This window comes from Prunus avium, chromosome 8 (genome assembly GCF_965620075.1).
Source record: "Prunus avium chromosome 8, drPruAviu1.hap1.1, whole genome shotgun sequence".
NCBI lineage: Eukaryota > Viridiplantae > Streptophyta > Magnoliopsida > Rosales > Rosaceae > Prunus > Prunus avium.
The window spans coordinates 31,365,952-31,379,244 of NC_142291.1; the positions used below are offsets into that span (position 1 = coordinate 31,365,952).

At 36.4% G+C, this 13,293-nt stretch overlaps 2 protein-coding genes across 2 annotated transcripts; both read right to left on the reverse strand.

The window, feature by feature from the left end:
• Positions 1–283: 283 nt before the first annotated feature.
• LOC110758496 (cinnamyl alcohol dehydrogenase 1) lies at positions 284–2,704 on the reverse strand. Its single transcript, XM_021960368.2, has 5 exons — positions 2,453–2,704; positions 2,083–2,196; positions 1,746–1,973; positions 1,078–1,517; positions 284–711 (listed from the first exon to the last, which is right to left on the reverse strand). The coding sequence occupies exons 1-5, from the start codon at positions 2,539–2,541 to the stop codon at positions 509–511; spliced, it is 1,074 nt and encodes a 357-aa protein (XP_021816060.2). The 5' UTR covers positions 2,542–2,704; the 3' UTR covers positions 284–508.
• A 3,776-nt stretch (positions 2,705–6,480) lies between these two features.
• On the reverse strand, positions 6,481–8,626 carry LOC110758497 (putative cinnamyl alcohol dehydrogenase 1). The gene is made up of 5 exons (XM_021960369.2): positions 8,405–8,626; positions 8,111–8,224; positions 7,758–7,985; positions 7,119–7,558; positions 6,481–6,963 (listed from the first exon to the last, which is right to left on the reverse strand). The coding sequence occupies exons 1-5, from the start codon at positions 8,491–8,493 to the stop codon at positions 6,761–6,763; spliced, it is 1,074 nt and encodes a 357-aa protein (XP_021816061.1). The 5' UTR covers positions 8,494–8,626; the 3' UTR covers positions 6,481–6,760.
• Positions 8,627–13,293: the final 4,667 nt, after the last annotated feature.

Genomic DNA, 13,293 nt, shown 5'->3' on the forward strand with positions numbered 1-13,293 from the left:
AGATCTTGGATTTTTATCAATGTTGAAGGTCAGGCACAGAATCAAGCAGTTTGAGTGCAAATTATTTTGGAAAGTGCAAACCTTTTCTTTTTAAGTGTCACCAATTTCAAACCATGGTTGTTGAAGCCAACAAAGCCATTGGAGAAAATGAAAGAAACATCAAGGGAGGAATTCATAATTTTGGTTATTTTATTTTTATGACTTGTTTTCCCCCCGGATCTTATCTACTTTTCAGAAAATTTTCAAAAAGGAAAATGTGACCAACGAACAAAATTGTCACGCGTGACATAATTGGAGGACTCTAAAATTTTATTTGGATAAGCCATAGTCAAGTAAGGACCACACCGAATACAATGGTCCCATCTATCACAACAATCACAGTAGGGCTAAGACAATATGAAAGCATCATATGGGCATAAACATATTTTTGTTGTGTGAAAATAGAGAAAAAAAGAAAAGAAAATAGAGTTCTCAATAATATATAGTCGGAATTATGTGATATTTCACTCTATTGATGAAGATTGCTGGCAGCCACATCCACAACGAACCTGTACCTGACATCGTTTTTCTCTAACCTTTCGAAGGCTGTGTTGATATAATCCATCTTAACCACTTCAATCATTGATTCCAATCCTTTCTCTTTGCAGAATTCAAGCATCTCCTCTGTCTCCTTCATGCTCCCCACAAAGCTCCCTGTGATTGTCTTCCTCCCTATACATAATTGAACAATTTAGATAGATAAAAGTATTATTATCTCTTTGACAATCGTTGAACTTCAAAAACTTAAGCTGTCAGAAAATGAGACAATAATATATATAAGCTTGAGTCATGTCGAGTCAGTAATGCGATCGTCTTATCTTATCAGAACGTTAATAATGGGTTGAATGACAATGTAAATTTGTAATTTTAAATTAGCTGGCACAGATTTTTCGCTTAGATTTTGAGTCTACATTTTTTAGCTTTGGCAAAACTCGTGACTTTAAACCTAAAATCTAAGCTCGTAGGCGAAGCAAATTCCGAATGGAAAAAAAAAAGTTCGCGCGAGAAAAGAAAGATGGTGACAGAAATGGGACTCACCAAGCATGATCATGGGGGAGGCAAATTGTAAAGGGTCGTTGATAGCACCCATCAAGATCAATTTCCCATCAAGCTTCAACAAAGAGAGGTAGGGCTCAAGTGGGTGGACCACAGGCACCGTGTCAATAATGTAATCCAACGAATCGGCAGCCTCTTGCATTTTAGTGGCATCTGAGCTGATCAGGTACTCATCAGCCCCAATATGTCCCATAGCCTCCACTCTTTTCTTGTCAGAAGAGCTTATCACAGTCACATGGTGTCCCATGGCCTTTGCTATCTTCACCCCCATGTGTCCTACACCCCCAAGTCCTAATATGCCTCCTCTTAACCCACTCACATTCAGACCAAACTGCCTCAGTGGGCTGTACACCGTCACCCCGGCGCACAGCAGCGGCGCCGCCTGTTCCAGCAACATGCCATCTGGTATCTTCACCGCAAACCTTACCAAACAAAAAACACAAAATCAGTCAATATTACTGTACTTCCGAACTTAGAAACTCTTCCAATATTTTGTAAATCAATATAAGCGTTGATTAGGTAATATTTAAATGTGTGGTTCTGATTGACAGTATGATGTGCCATATATCTTGTTAGAGTTACGCTTATTATATGCTTCACACGAAAAAAAGAAGAAGAAAAGATTAAACTTATTATGCTTTGGTTGCTACTTTTGATCGATGACTAGGGCAGCAGAAAAGCCGCCTTGGGTGAGTTTCCCATCGGTGTAGACGTCACTGTATGTCCAGATTTTCTTGTTGCAGTATTGCTCGTTGTCTGTTTTACAGGGATTGCAGTTCCTGCAGCAACCCACAAGGAGCCCAACTCCAACCACGTCTCCTACTCTGAACTTGCTCACAGCTGATCCCACCTCCACCACCTCACCAACCACTTCATGCCTGTCCGTCCAGCAGAAGATTTTGCAATTTTATTATATATTTAAAATAAAGTAATTATAAGTAAATATTGTAACATATATAGGAAAGTGGCATTAATTTTATTATATACCCAGGAACCATGGGATACTTTGACATGCCAAGATGATTTTTGGCCTGGACAGTATCAGTGTGGCAAACTCCACAGAATAGGACTTTGATGTAAACATCTTCCGGCCCAGTGTTTCTGCAATTTTTTTTAAAATTAAAAAAAAATCAGCAGAAAGAGGTACATGACATGTAGAAAGAATAGATGATCACTATACTATGCTCACTAAGTTTATTCACCAAATTTAGTTACTAAACCATGTACGATGTTTTCGTTCTAACATGCGTACATATACATCATTTGATAAATAAATTAAGCGAGTCGGTATCCTAATAGGAGATAAAAACACACACATAGAATAGAACAATAAGGGAGGGATATGAGATTGATTTACCTAAGAGTGTAGGTGTAGGGTGAGAGAATCCCAGAAGAGTCTCTTGCAGCCCATCCTGTTGTTGTTCTCTCCACCTCAAGGCTAACCATTTTAGTTTCTTCTGTATGTGAGTGTTTGAGAGAAGAGAGAGAAAGAGAGTCGACTGTTTTGGAAAGGTTGGTTTTGGGTAACAAGCGCAATTGGACAGAAGGAAAGCCAAAGCTTCGTAGAGAAGATGGACACCTAAGTTATTTGTCTACTGAAAAGAAAAGATTAGAAAATAGATTTCCTTTGATATGGGGAGATTTTTTAAGGCACGTAATCTCATTCAAGTGAAAGTGATGACACTTAGATTTGGTCCAAACTATGAGTAGGATAAACGAAATCGACCAAAATACAAAAGAAGGAAACAGGGAAAGATAGTAATCAACGCTGAGATAAATGAAAATCTGAACACAGAGGTCCCCAAACGTAACTATAACTATGGTCTAATGCTTACACGTGACCAAAGAAAAGATAAAGTAGAGCCCTACAATGAAATTATTATTAATTTTGTTTTATACGAACGGTATTCTACTTTAATCTAATTTAAACTACGGGCAGAGAGATTTGAACTCTGGTGCAAAGAGTGGAGCATATCCGCTCTAGCCAACTTGACTAACCCTAAACCTTACAATATAATTTAAATAAGATGTGTAAAATAAATTAGCGTTTTTTAAAATGTAATGTATTAATAACTCTCAAATTTACATACGGAACTTAAACGACGTGTGTTAATTCTCATAAATTATTAACACACCATTACTTTTTTGCCACACATATGAACAATTTGGTTTTCTCCACCACTTATCATAACATGAGTTCCACGTTTTCAGAATGATCAAATCAATCCCCATTATTTTTCTGGTAGGAGGAGCCATAGGCACACAATTTACGATTTCAAGCTGTCCAGGTACGCCTGTCGACTTTCTTCAGCCATGGGCTAAATTTAATAACTAAACCTATGTATACCTTTTCAGGTTTCACTACTTCCTTCCTCAAGTTTGATTCTAGTTGTAGATCTTCTGACCAATTTCAAACCATGGTTGTTGGAACAGCATTGACAATCAACCATGTCATTAAGATTATTCCACTTTATTGAAGCACGGGAAGCAACGTGGTCATGAAGTAGATTAGGAGAACAAGTCTTTCTTGGCCAACCTAATTGGTCACAAACGCAAGGAAGAGAAAGAAACTTATAACTTTTTTTTTTTGGGATAAAAAGACCATAAAATTTTATTAGATCAATAGTAATAAAAAGTACAAATGAAAATGCTAGTAATTGTAACTTTTAGCTTATATATGTTTGGAATTAAAAGGGATAAGAAAGGAAAATGCTAGGCTTACCATATTTTTATGGGAGTATTTTTGCCTCCGACGGGAGGCCATGGCATTGGCTTGAGTAGTGCTGTCAAGGGTCTCGGCCTCCGACGGGAGGTAGGTGATGGAGGCGTTTTGAGGGGGGAGGTTTTTGAGCTTGATCTTGCAGAAACACGACGAGGAAGAAGGGTGGACGACGGAGCGGGCGAGCTTGGAAGCTACTGGGATCTTGAGAGCAATATTGCCAACTGTGACCCACACGAATGAGACTGGATCCATTGCCCACTGAGAGCGAGATACTCTGGCTTTTGCTCTGTTTGTTTCTTCATAGTGAGATTAACCAATTGCGTTTCTTCAGAGCAAGATGCTCTAGTTTTTGACCCACACCCACGAATCATTTGCTTTTTCCATGCCTAATTGCATTATCTGTGTGGTTAAGGTTGTATGAGGCAACTAAGGGTAATTCCAACATGCACTGCTATAAGGGAGAGGAGGAGGATATTTTGTGGGATAAGATTAACTTATTGCATGGCTTTAAAGATTGAGATATTTGGTCATATACTCATTTTTAGCACTAAAATTATAAATAAACCCTATATCATTTAATTTCTATAAACAAACCAAAAAAAAAAAACCCAAAAAATGATAGCTGGCCTTATTGAATTTAATTTTGATTATTAAATTACTTTGATGTCCTATTGAGTGTTTTTGGTTTTTTTATGAGGTTTTCAGGTTGGGTTTGTTTTAAGAAATCAATGGAAGTTTTGTAATTTAAAATAAGTTAAAAGTCTTTTTGTTATTTTGTAAATGAGCTTTGGGTGTGTTTCTAAAATCCATTTCATATAGGGTTTTTTTTTTAATAAATTTTATTTATTTATAATTTGAGCTCCTATATTGAGTATAATAGTTAATCTCCCTTAAAGATTTTATTTTATGTAATTTTCAGGTTGGAAAACTTCTGTTTTCTAAGACAATTTCTAGTTTATTTATTTAGATTACTTTTTAGTTTGTCCAAGTATTTGTCATATCTTCACTAGAGGCAGGAGCAAGAAGGAGAGAGACAGAGAGGGAGGGGTTGTTCAGGTGGGCGGTAGGCGGTGGGCAGTGGGGTGGGTAGGTGCCTTGGGGATGGAGGAGAAGAGGGAATAGAGGTTTTTTTTTTAATTTTTTGGTTGAAGTTGTTTTTAGAGTATTTTTGGTACACATTGCATATAATTGAGTATAATAATAGGTCCCACTCGTATTACGTCAGCATTTTAAACAGATTTTTTATAGACTTGACAACATGAGGTAAAATGAAACACAAAACATCAATCAAGTGGGCCACTTTAACTTTAGAGGATAAAGTGAGCCTTGACCATAGTTTCAGGAGCACTAAGTATATAAGCCTTTATTTTATTTTCATAAAAAATGTGAACTTCACTAGTTGAAATGATTGTTTTGTTACCATATCTTTGTCACCAATATATGTTTAGTGACTAAAATTAAATTGAATTAGGAGGTGAGATAAAATTGCATTGAATTGTGTATGATTGTCTATTTTCCTTCATTTTATTAAGTATCAAACATGAGATTGAATTAAACTGTTGAAAATAATGCACATTTGTGCTTAAGATTTCAAGAAGAATCTAGAGAATTCAAGAGGAAGACTTCACGGACTATGCAAAGTTGGCAAGCTCAATGTTGCATGGCATAATTATTGTAAAAGACTAGAAATATCTAGCAACTATCTTAAATGAGTAATTAAGTGTGTCAATGTTGTGTGTCCAAATAGCATTACTCATATTTTATTTCTCTAGACTTTTCTAGCTATTTAAAGATGAGTAATGCTATTTGGACACACAACATTGACACACTTAGTTGACACCCGCTGATGTGTCAATGTATCATTCGCTGAACAGAAAACGAGGAGAAAAAAAGAGCAAATGATACATTGACACATCAGCGAGTGTCACTAAGTGTGTCAATGTTGTCTGTCCAAATAGCATTACTCATAAAATATGTGGCTAGGAGAGACAAGTTGGTGGGACTTGGGCAATGGCGGCAACACCTAGCCTATAAATAGGCATGCAACCACAATCCATGTGGAGTCCAACAAAAGGAACTCCCAAACTAACGGAGCCAAGAGCTAACCAAACAAAGCTATGTTAAGGAGCCAATAAGCTCATCAATCTAAGTGAGGGGCCAAATAGCCCAAACTAATTTAGGCAAGTGTGATGGCCAATAAGCCCCAAAAAGAAAAAAAAAACTAAGGAGGCCAATTAGCCTACACCAAGCCATGTATTATTCTCCTCTAAATCTAACAAAATTACTTTGTTTCAACTATTGTCTATTGTCCTAAACCCCTTCACCACATAAACCAACAATGATATCAGAGCATCACACATCACACATCCTAAATTCTAACATAAATGAATCCAATCCTACCACTTATCCTACCCATCAAACATGGATTTTTTTTCCGCTTCAACTAGCCACTTACGAGTGACTTTTCGATATGAGACTCATTGTAAGACTGACATACACTAAGCATTTTCCACATTACACTTTGCAGGGTCGTCCTCTTTCCTTCTTAATAAAAATGATTCTTAAAAACAAGAAATTAAAAATTGCACCAAGAACCCAAGCCTATCCACACACACTCATTCATGCATTTGGACTCCTTATATGACAAAGCAAGCAATTGCCCATAGCCAAAGCAGAAGTACTTGTCTTTTGATATACGACGCAATTCTCACCTAAAATTTGGTATCTTTCCTTGTTTCACAGTCATCATCCCACACCAAATCAAATTGCCCCCCCACCTCAATCACCATATTCAAATACTTAAAAACAAAACAAAACAAAAACAAACATCCACTCATATGAAATGAAAGCACCATTTCATCCTTTTTCTTTCTTTATCGAAACAGAAAGCTCTGTATAAAAAAACAGAATTCTGTGTTTTTTTCTCTTCTTCTTCTTATCTCTCTATGGATTAAGATTGCTGCCGGCCACATCCACAACGAACCTGTACCTAACATCATTCTTCTCCAACCTCTCAAAGGCTGTGTTGACATAATCCATCTTAACCACTTCAATCATTGATGTCAATCCTTTCTCTTTGCAGAACTCAAGCATCTCCTCTGTTTCCTTCATGCTCCCCACAAAGCTCCCTGTGATTGATTTCCTCCCTACACATAATAATTCCAATAGAAACCGATATTATTATATATAAAAAACACAAACCCAAGGTTTTTTAAGCCATAATTTTGAATTAATCCACTAACCCAGATAAGAACTATAAATTTAATTGCAAAATTTGAAAGTGGTAGAAGTGGGATTTTACCAAGCATGACCATGGGGGAGACAAATTCTAAAGGGGCACCAATAACACCCATCAAGATTAATTTGCCATCAAGCCTCAACAGAGAGAGGTAGGGCACAAGTGGGTGGACAACAGGCACTGTGTCAATGATGTAATCGAATGAGTCTGCAGCCTCCTGCATTCTAGTGGCATCTGAGCTGACCAGGAACTCATCTGCCCCAACATGCTCCAAAGCCTCCTCTTTTTTCCTGTCTGAAGAACTTATCACAGTCACATGGTGTCCCATGGCCTTTGCTATCTTCACCCCCATGTGTCCTACACCCCCAAGCCCTAATATTCCTCCTCTTAATCCGCTCACATTTAGACCGAAGTGCTTCAGTGGGCTGTACACCGTCACGCCCGCGCACAGTAGCGGCGCGGCCTGTTCCCAGGCCATGCCGTCCGGTATCTTCACCACAAACCTTCACCGGAGATAAAATTGAGAACATGATTAATAAAAACTTAAAATGAACAAAGACTAGCTATTGAAGCCATATTTTAGTCATATTTTGGCCATAAGCAGATGATCCGAACTTGTAATTTAAACAGAAATTTAGAATAATGGCCAAAGGTAATGCAAATTTTGTTGTAAACAATGGTTTATTAGGGTTTGGTGATTACTTTTGATCAGCGACCAGTTCACCAGCGAAACCCCCTTGGGTGGGTTTGCCATCCAAGTAAGTGTCATTGTAAGACCAGATTTTCTTGTTGCAGTATTGCTCGTTGTCTGTTTTGCATGGGTTGCAGCTTCTGCAGCAACCCACAAGGAGGCCAACTCCAACCACATCTCCTACTCTGAACTTGGTCACATCTGATCCCACCTCCAACACCTCACCAACCACCTCATGCCTGGTTAATAACATAACATAGCAGATATGGCAACTTGTCATTAATTTACAAACCATATGAGGAAGTGACATAAAAAGGAAGAATTGATGGAGTAATTATAGTGTGGTACTGGCGAACGGTCTTACCCGGGAACCATTGGATAGTTTGACATGCCAAGGTCATTTTTGACCTGGTGAAGATCAGAGTGGCAAATCCCACAGCTTAGGACTTTGACATAAACATCTTCTGGACCAGTGTTCCTGCAATTTATTAATTTAATTAAAAATAATTAGCAAATTGCTAAATGCAATTAGCAATGATGTGACAAGACTAGTGATAAAATTTTACGAGTTCAATATATTACGTTTATAATTATCATTGATTCAAGAAAAAAAAAAAATAAGAGGCACAAAATAAGAGGGATATTAAGATTGGTTTACCTAAGAGTGTAGGTGTAGGGTGAGAGAATTCCAGAGGAGTCTCTTGCAGCCCATCCTGTTGTTGTTCTCTCCGCTTCGAGGCTGCCCATATTCTTTTTCCTTCTTTTCTGTATGCGCGTCTGAGACAGTGATATTGGGTTTGGTAAGTTTCTGAGAAAAGTGGGTTTTGGCTTTTGGAGAATCAGAAACCCAAATGAAGCATATAAATATGCTGAGGAGAGGATAGATTTTAGACAGAAGGTGAAGGAAAGGAAAATGACACTTCAGCATTGGCTATGGCTACAGCAGCAAGCCAATGGGGTAGGTGAACTCTGCTTGGGGAAAAATCCTCTGCTCCTCAGCTGCAGTAGAACTGTGGAACCATCCTCTCTGAATAATCAATAATGGGTCCCACGAACACAAAATTCTACCTCAACCATAGTTGGTGGGTGGGGCCCCTGATTGATTGAAATGTTTAGTGGGCATTTGTTGCGTCATTCATGTGTCACAAACCAACCAGAAAATGCAGGAGTTGGTGAATTGGATGAGGTTGTGGTGATGAGCTGGCTTTTGATTTAAGTTATTTTATTGGATTGAACCGAAAAAAGAGAAAAAAAAAGACACAGAAATTAAGGTAAGGTTGGGATGGGCAATCATTTCTGACATTAATTTGCCGGTATAGATTTATCCCGACGAATTATCCTGTTCTTAAGCAATTTTTGTTGCTTTAAATTTGTTTTTTTTGTTTCTTTTCATAAAATTATATTATTTGGAATATTCTAGGGTGTGGTATTGTTCATGATAGTGCAACACAAGCATGTCAATCCAAAGTGGATAAGGTAATCAACTTCCTCAATTTCCAATCCTCCTTTTTCCCTGATTTAAATCAATGTCTACATCTTTGCTTCCACTTTCTGATCCAAAATTCAGAATGTGCCACAAAGACTTGGTTCATAGGAGCATCTTTGGTGGTGCAATGAGTGAAACAAGTCACTTGGTGAGAAATCATAATTATTAATTTTATCTTCCAAGAAAATATGAGGGAGATCATATCATGTATCACCTCTTTAATAGAAACGAACGAGATGTATTGTGGGTGGGTTACACCTTTATTAGAAAAAGGTACTATAGAAATGTGTTATTCTTAATATTGCTATCTTGTTTATTATTGGGTTTTAATTACTTTTGCCTTTTAATATGTTAGACAAGATAAGGATGGTATCTATTATGTCTAATGAAATTCAATATTTTGAGGGAAGAAAAAGACTATTGAATCAAACTTTAACGACGAAAATTACTTAAAAATAATGTAGAATGAAGTGGAATTGAACTAAATTTGCATGTCAAAACGTTGCATTTTCATCCAAACGGTTTTCATGTGGTCCCAAGAGAATCTAACTCTATATAACATATCATTGATAATTGTTCAATTTGTCATTTGTGTCATATCCACACATTTGGCGAACCTACAGAGGTGCAATGAGGTGCAACTTGCAGCTACATCTTCTCTCGCCGGAGAAAGGGTTGCAGGTGATGGAAAGTTTCCCCTTCGCTCAGTCTGGTTGTGCACTCTACTTGTTTGACAAAAAGCCTGCTTTCCTTGCGCCCTTTGTTGTGTAGCTGCGTTGCACACTTTTTATTTTTTATTTATAAATTTTAAAAATTCCTAGCCAAAACGACGTCATTTTGGACTAGAGGAAAAAATAAAGGGAAGGAAATTCAGCGTGCTTTAGACAAAAAAGGAGGGAATCTCCTTAAGAAGATTTGTTTACAAATGTTGTTTGTACTGATTCCTATACAATTATAAAATGATTCCAGCATAATCATTAAACCCAACGCCTCTTCGAAAATGATTCATGCATAATCAAAAAATGAAAGCACCTCATTAGATGCTTTCCCTTATAGTTTTCTCTCACAACAATTTTTAACAATAAGTGATTTTATCATAGTTTACCAAATGGGCTGAGCTTTCCAATTTTTTTTTTTTTAAAATCACTTATCACTCGAAATAAGTAATGCCAAACGGGCACTAAGTTCGTTTTTTTTTTCTTCTTCTTGTTTTCTTTTTTGTGTTTTGTTTTGAGAGAACTCTAGTATTCTATTTCATCGATCAAGTCTTGTGCCAACAAATAAAATATTTTATCGATCAATCTTCCGAAGTAAGTTCATCAAACATGCTCCAATTTTTTTTCTTCTTCGGCAACTGTCGTGTCAGTTTCGTTTTTCTTGTAATAATATTTGGCCTTTCAAATATGTGGTTGTCAATTTTTTATTATTATTATAAAGCTTTTAGTCTTTCAAAATTGCATATCCGCTAAAAAATTTCTCAATCCGCCACTATATCCACGTATAGAATTGGTATACATTTTTCAGCAAAAACGACAGTTTGGCGAAAGATATGAGAGATTATAGAATACTATGCCAGTATGGTCACGTGCTAAATCTTGTACACGTGTTATAATATAAGTGAAGATTTATAGATACTATTCCCTAAAAGGGGGGAAAATAAACCCTGCCGTCCATCCATATTATAACACGTGTACAAAATGTACCACATGGCAGTACTATCGTAGTATTCTATAATTTCTTGAAAGACATAGCTTTTCTATGGTAGATCCCCATGTTGTATCCTACCCTCTACTCTGTTGTTGGAAAAATTCTACCATTTACATTGAACATCCCGATACGACTCGAAACACGACTCAAAGCCCGCACAAAGAATTAGCGAGTCAACTTGCACGATTACAATTGCAAGTCAAATTTGGATCAACTAACCATGACCCGTATAATAAACGGGTGGATTTAGGGTTAACCCGCTAACCAGCGAAACAACCTACTTGACATGTTTATTATTTAATTTTAAAATTTTATTATTAGTAATAAATATGTGGCATGTATGTATTGGCACATTCTATTCTATTCCACCATTCATCCTAGGGTAGTGGATTTTCAACCTAGCCAAATGAAAACCTTAGCCTAAGTCGATCTCCTCATTCTAATTCTTATCTTTATTTTGAATTTAGTGTCACATGTTTAATAATTTGTTAAATATGTTATTAAACAAGTTACCTGTTTAATAACCCGTTTAACACAATTCGAACCTGAACCCGACATGTTTATTAAATGAGTCCGATTTGAGTTGAGTATTCTTGACACATTTATTATTTTGACACAACACAAACCCGATACAACCTGAAGTATTACCATCCTTACATTGGATGCTACAATTTAACAAATATTATTACCTTGTACCATAAATGAGACCCAGTTTTTGGCATTTGTAAAACATGTCACAAAAAATAGCAGCACCCCGGAGAAGACTTGCATATCTTAGTGGTACCAAGAAGAAAGCCTCAATTTTTTTTTTTAAATTTTATCGTGCAAGCATGATATTATGGTTCTCATCTTTACTTAGTTTATAAAAAATGGTGGTTCTTTATTGAGCCATACGATCTTGACTGCATGTGTAGTGAAATAAATATGAACAAGTTGAGCGGGTTCCATTCCACCATCTCCTTCGAATATATAGAAAGCAAAAAATTGATTTTTCCCACGACCTTGAATACTATAAAAGAAATAGAAGTTTACATAATTGTCGTTGATGACTGTTAACGACATTAAAATAGAACAATAAGTTCAGCCAATCAAATGGTTTTTTTTTTGGGTTGAGAAATTATAGAATTGTATTTATAATTCTGCTAAAAAAAGTCATTGGTCACAAATGGTCAATACAACCAGCCATAAAAAGGCCATTACAATAACGGAACAGTCTAACATCAAAATTAAGATAAACTGGTGGGTCAATCAATTGGGTTTAGGTTGTTAACGACAATTTTTTCTTATAATTTATAAGAAAATTAAAGAATGCCTTGCTAAAGAGATTATTAGGTGACAGAAAGGTACATGTCGTCTTCTCTATTCATTTCTTCCAACAGCTCATCTCTTCAACTTTAAGTTTATCCACTTGATTTTGACAATTCGTAAAGAATGGGGCTCCATCAGAAATCTCAAGTCTCTCACCCACCTGCCGTCGTTATAGAAGCATGATCCAATTTTGCTGGATTGAACGTCAAAATATAATATCTGTCACACCATCACATATAGTTATTATAATTGAATATTTACCTTTATACTTGAGTTTAGATTATATTATAAATAACAAACGGGGTCTAGTCCAGTGGAAAAGTGCCTTGACTTATAGACTAACAGTCTCATGTTTGAATCCCTATGACACTTTAATTACTTGTGTGAGAAACCTCATATCCTCGTAATTTAGACTCTAACTTATATTTATTAAAAAAAAACCTCTATTGTACATCTCAATTACAATCTTCTTAGTAAAAGAAACAGTAAAAAAAAATGTTAATTTAATTAAATAATTGGGATAGGTCAAACTTTATTAAGGAAAGTTTAGAGGTTCAAGAGTCCAAAGATGCTGCTGTATTCACACGCATTTTCTTCTCTCAAGCCGATCCTCGACTAGCAGACACACATGCAATAAGAAAAGAAGAAAAGAAATCAACGCAGTGAGCCACAAGGCATTCATTTTCTAGGGGCCATACCATAATTTGTCTAATATTTCTTTCGTTTTCCCATGGTGGTTGAAATGTTGGCTTGTTACTAGAAAGATGAGTTAAGTCCTACAAAAAATTAGCTCACTCTAGATCCACACGTGGCTCTATCACAGCTCAAGTTCGAATATCTCCTCTCTTTTATAATTTTTTTTAAAAAAAAAGGTTCGAAAAGTTGCTAGACTGATATCTAAAACACATTAATCTTGTATGGTTTCTCTACATGGTTAGCACTAGGACGATTAAAATGTAAGATGGGGGGCCATGATTCATAACATAACCCCGTTATGGTAAGGCAGTCCATGTATTAGGCAAGATCACTGATAAGCTATATGGATG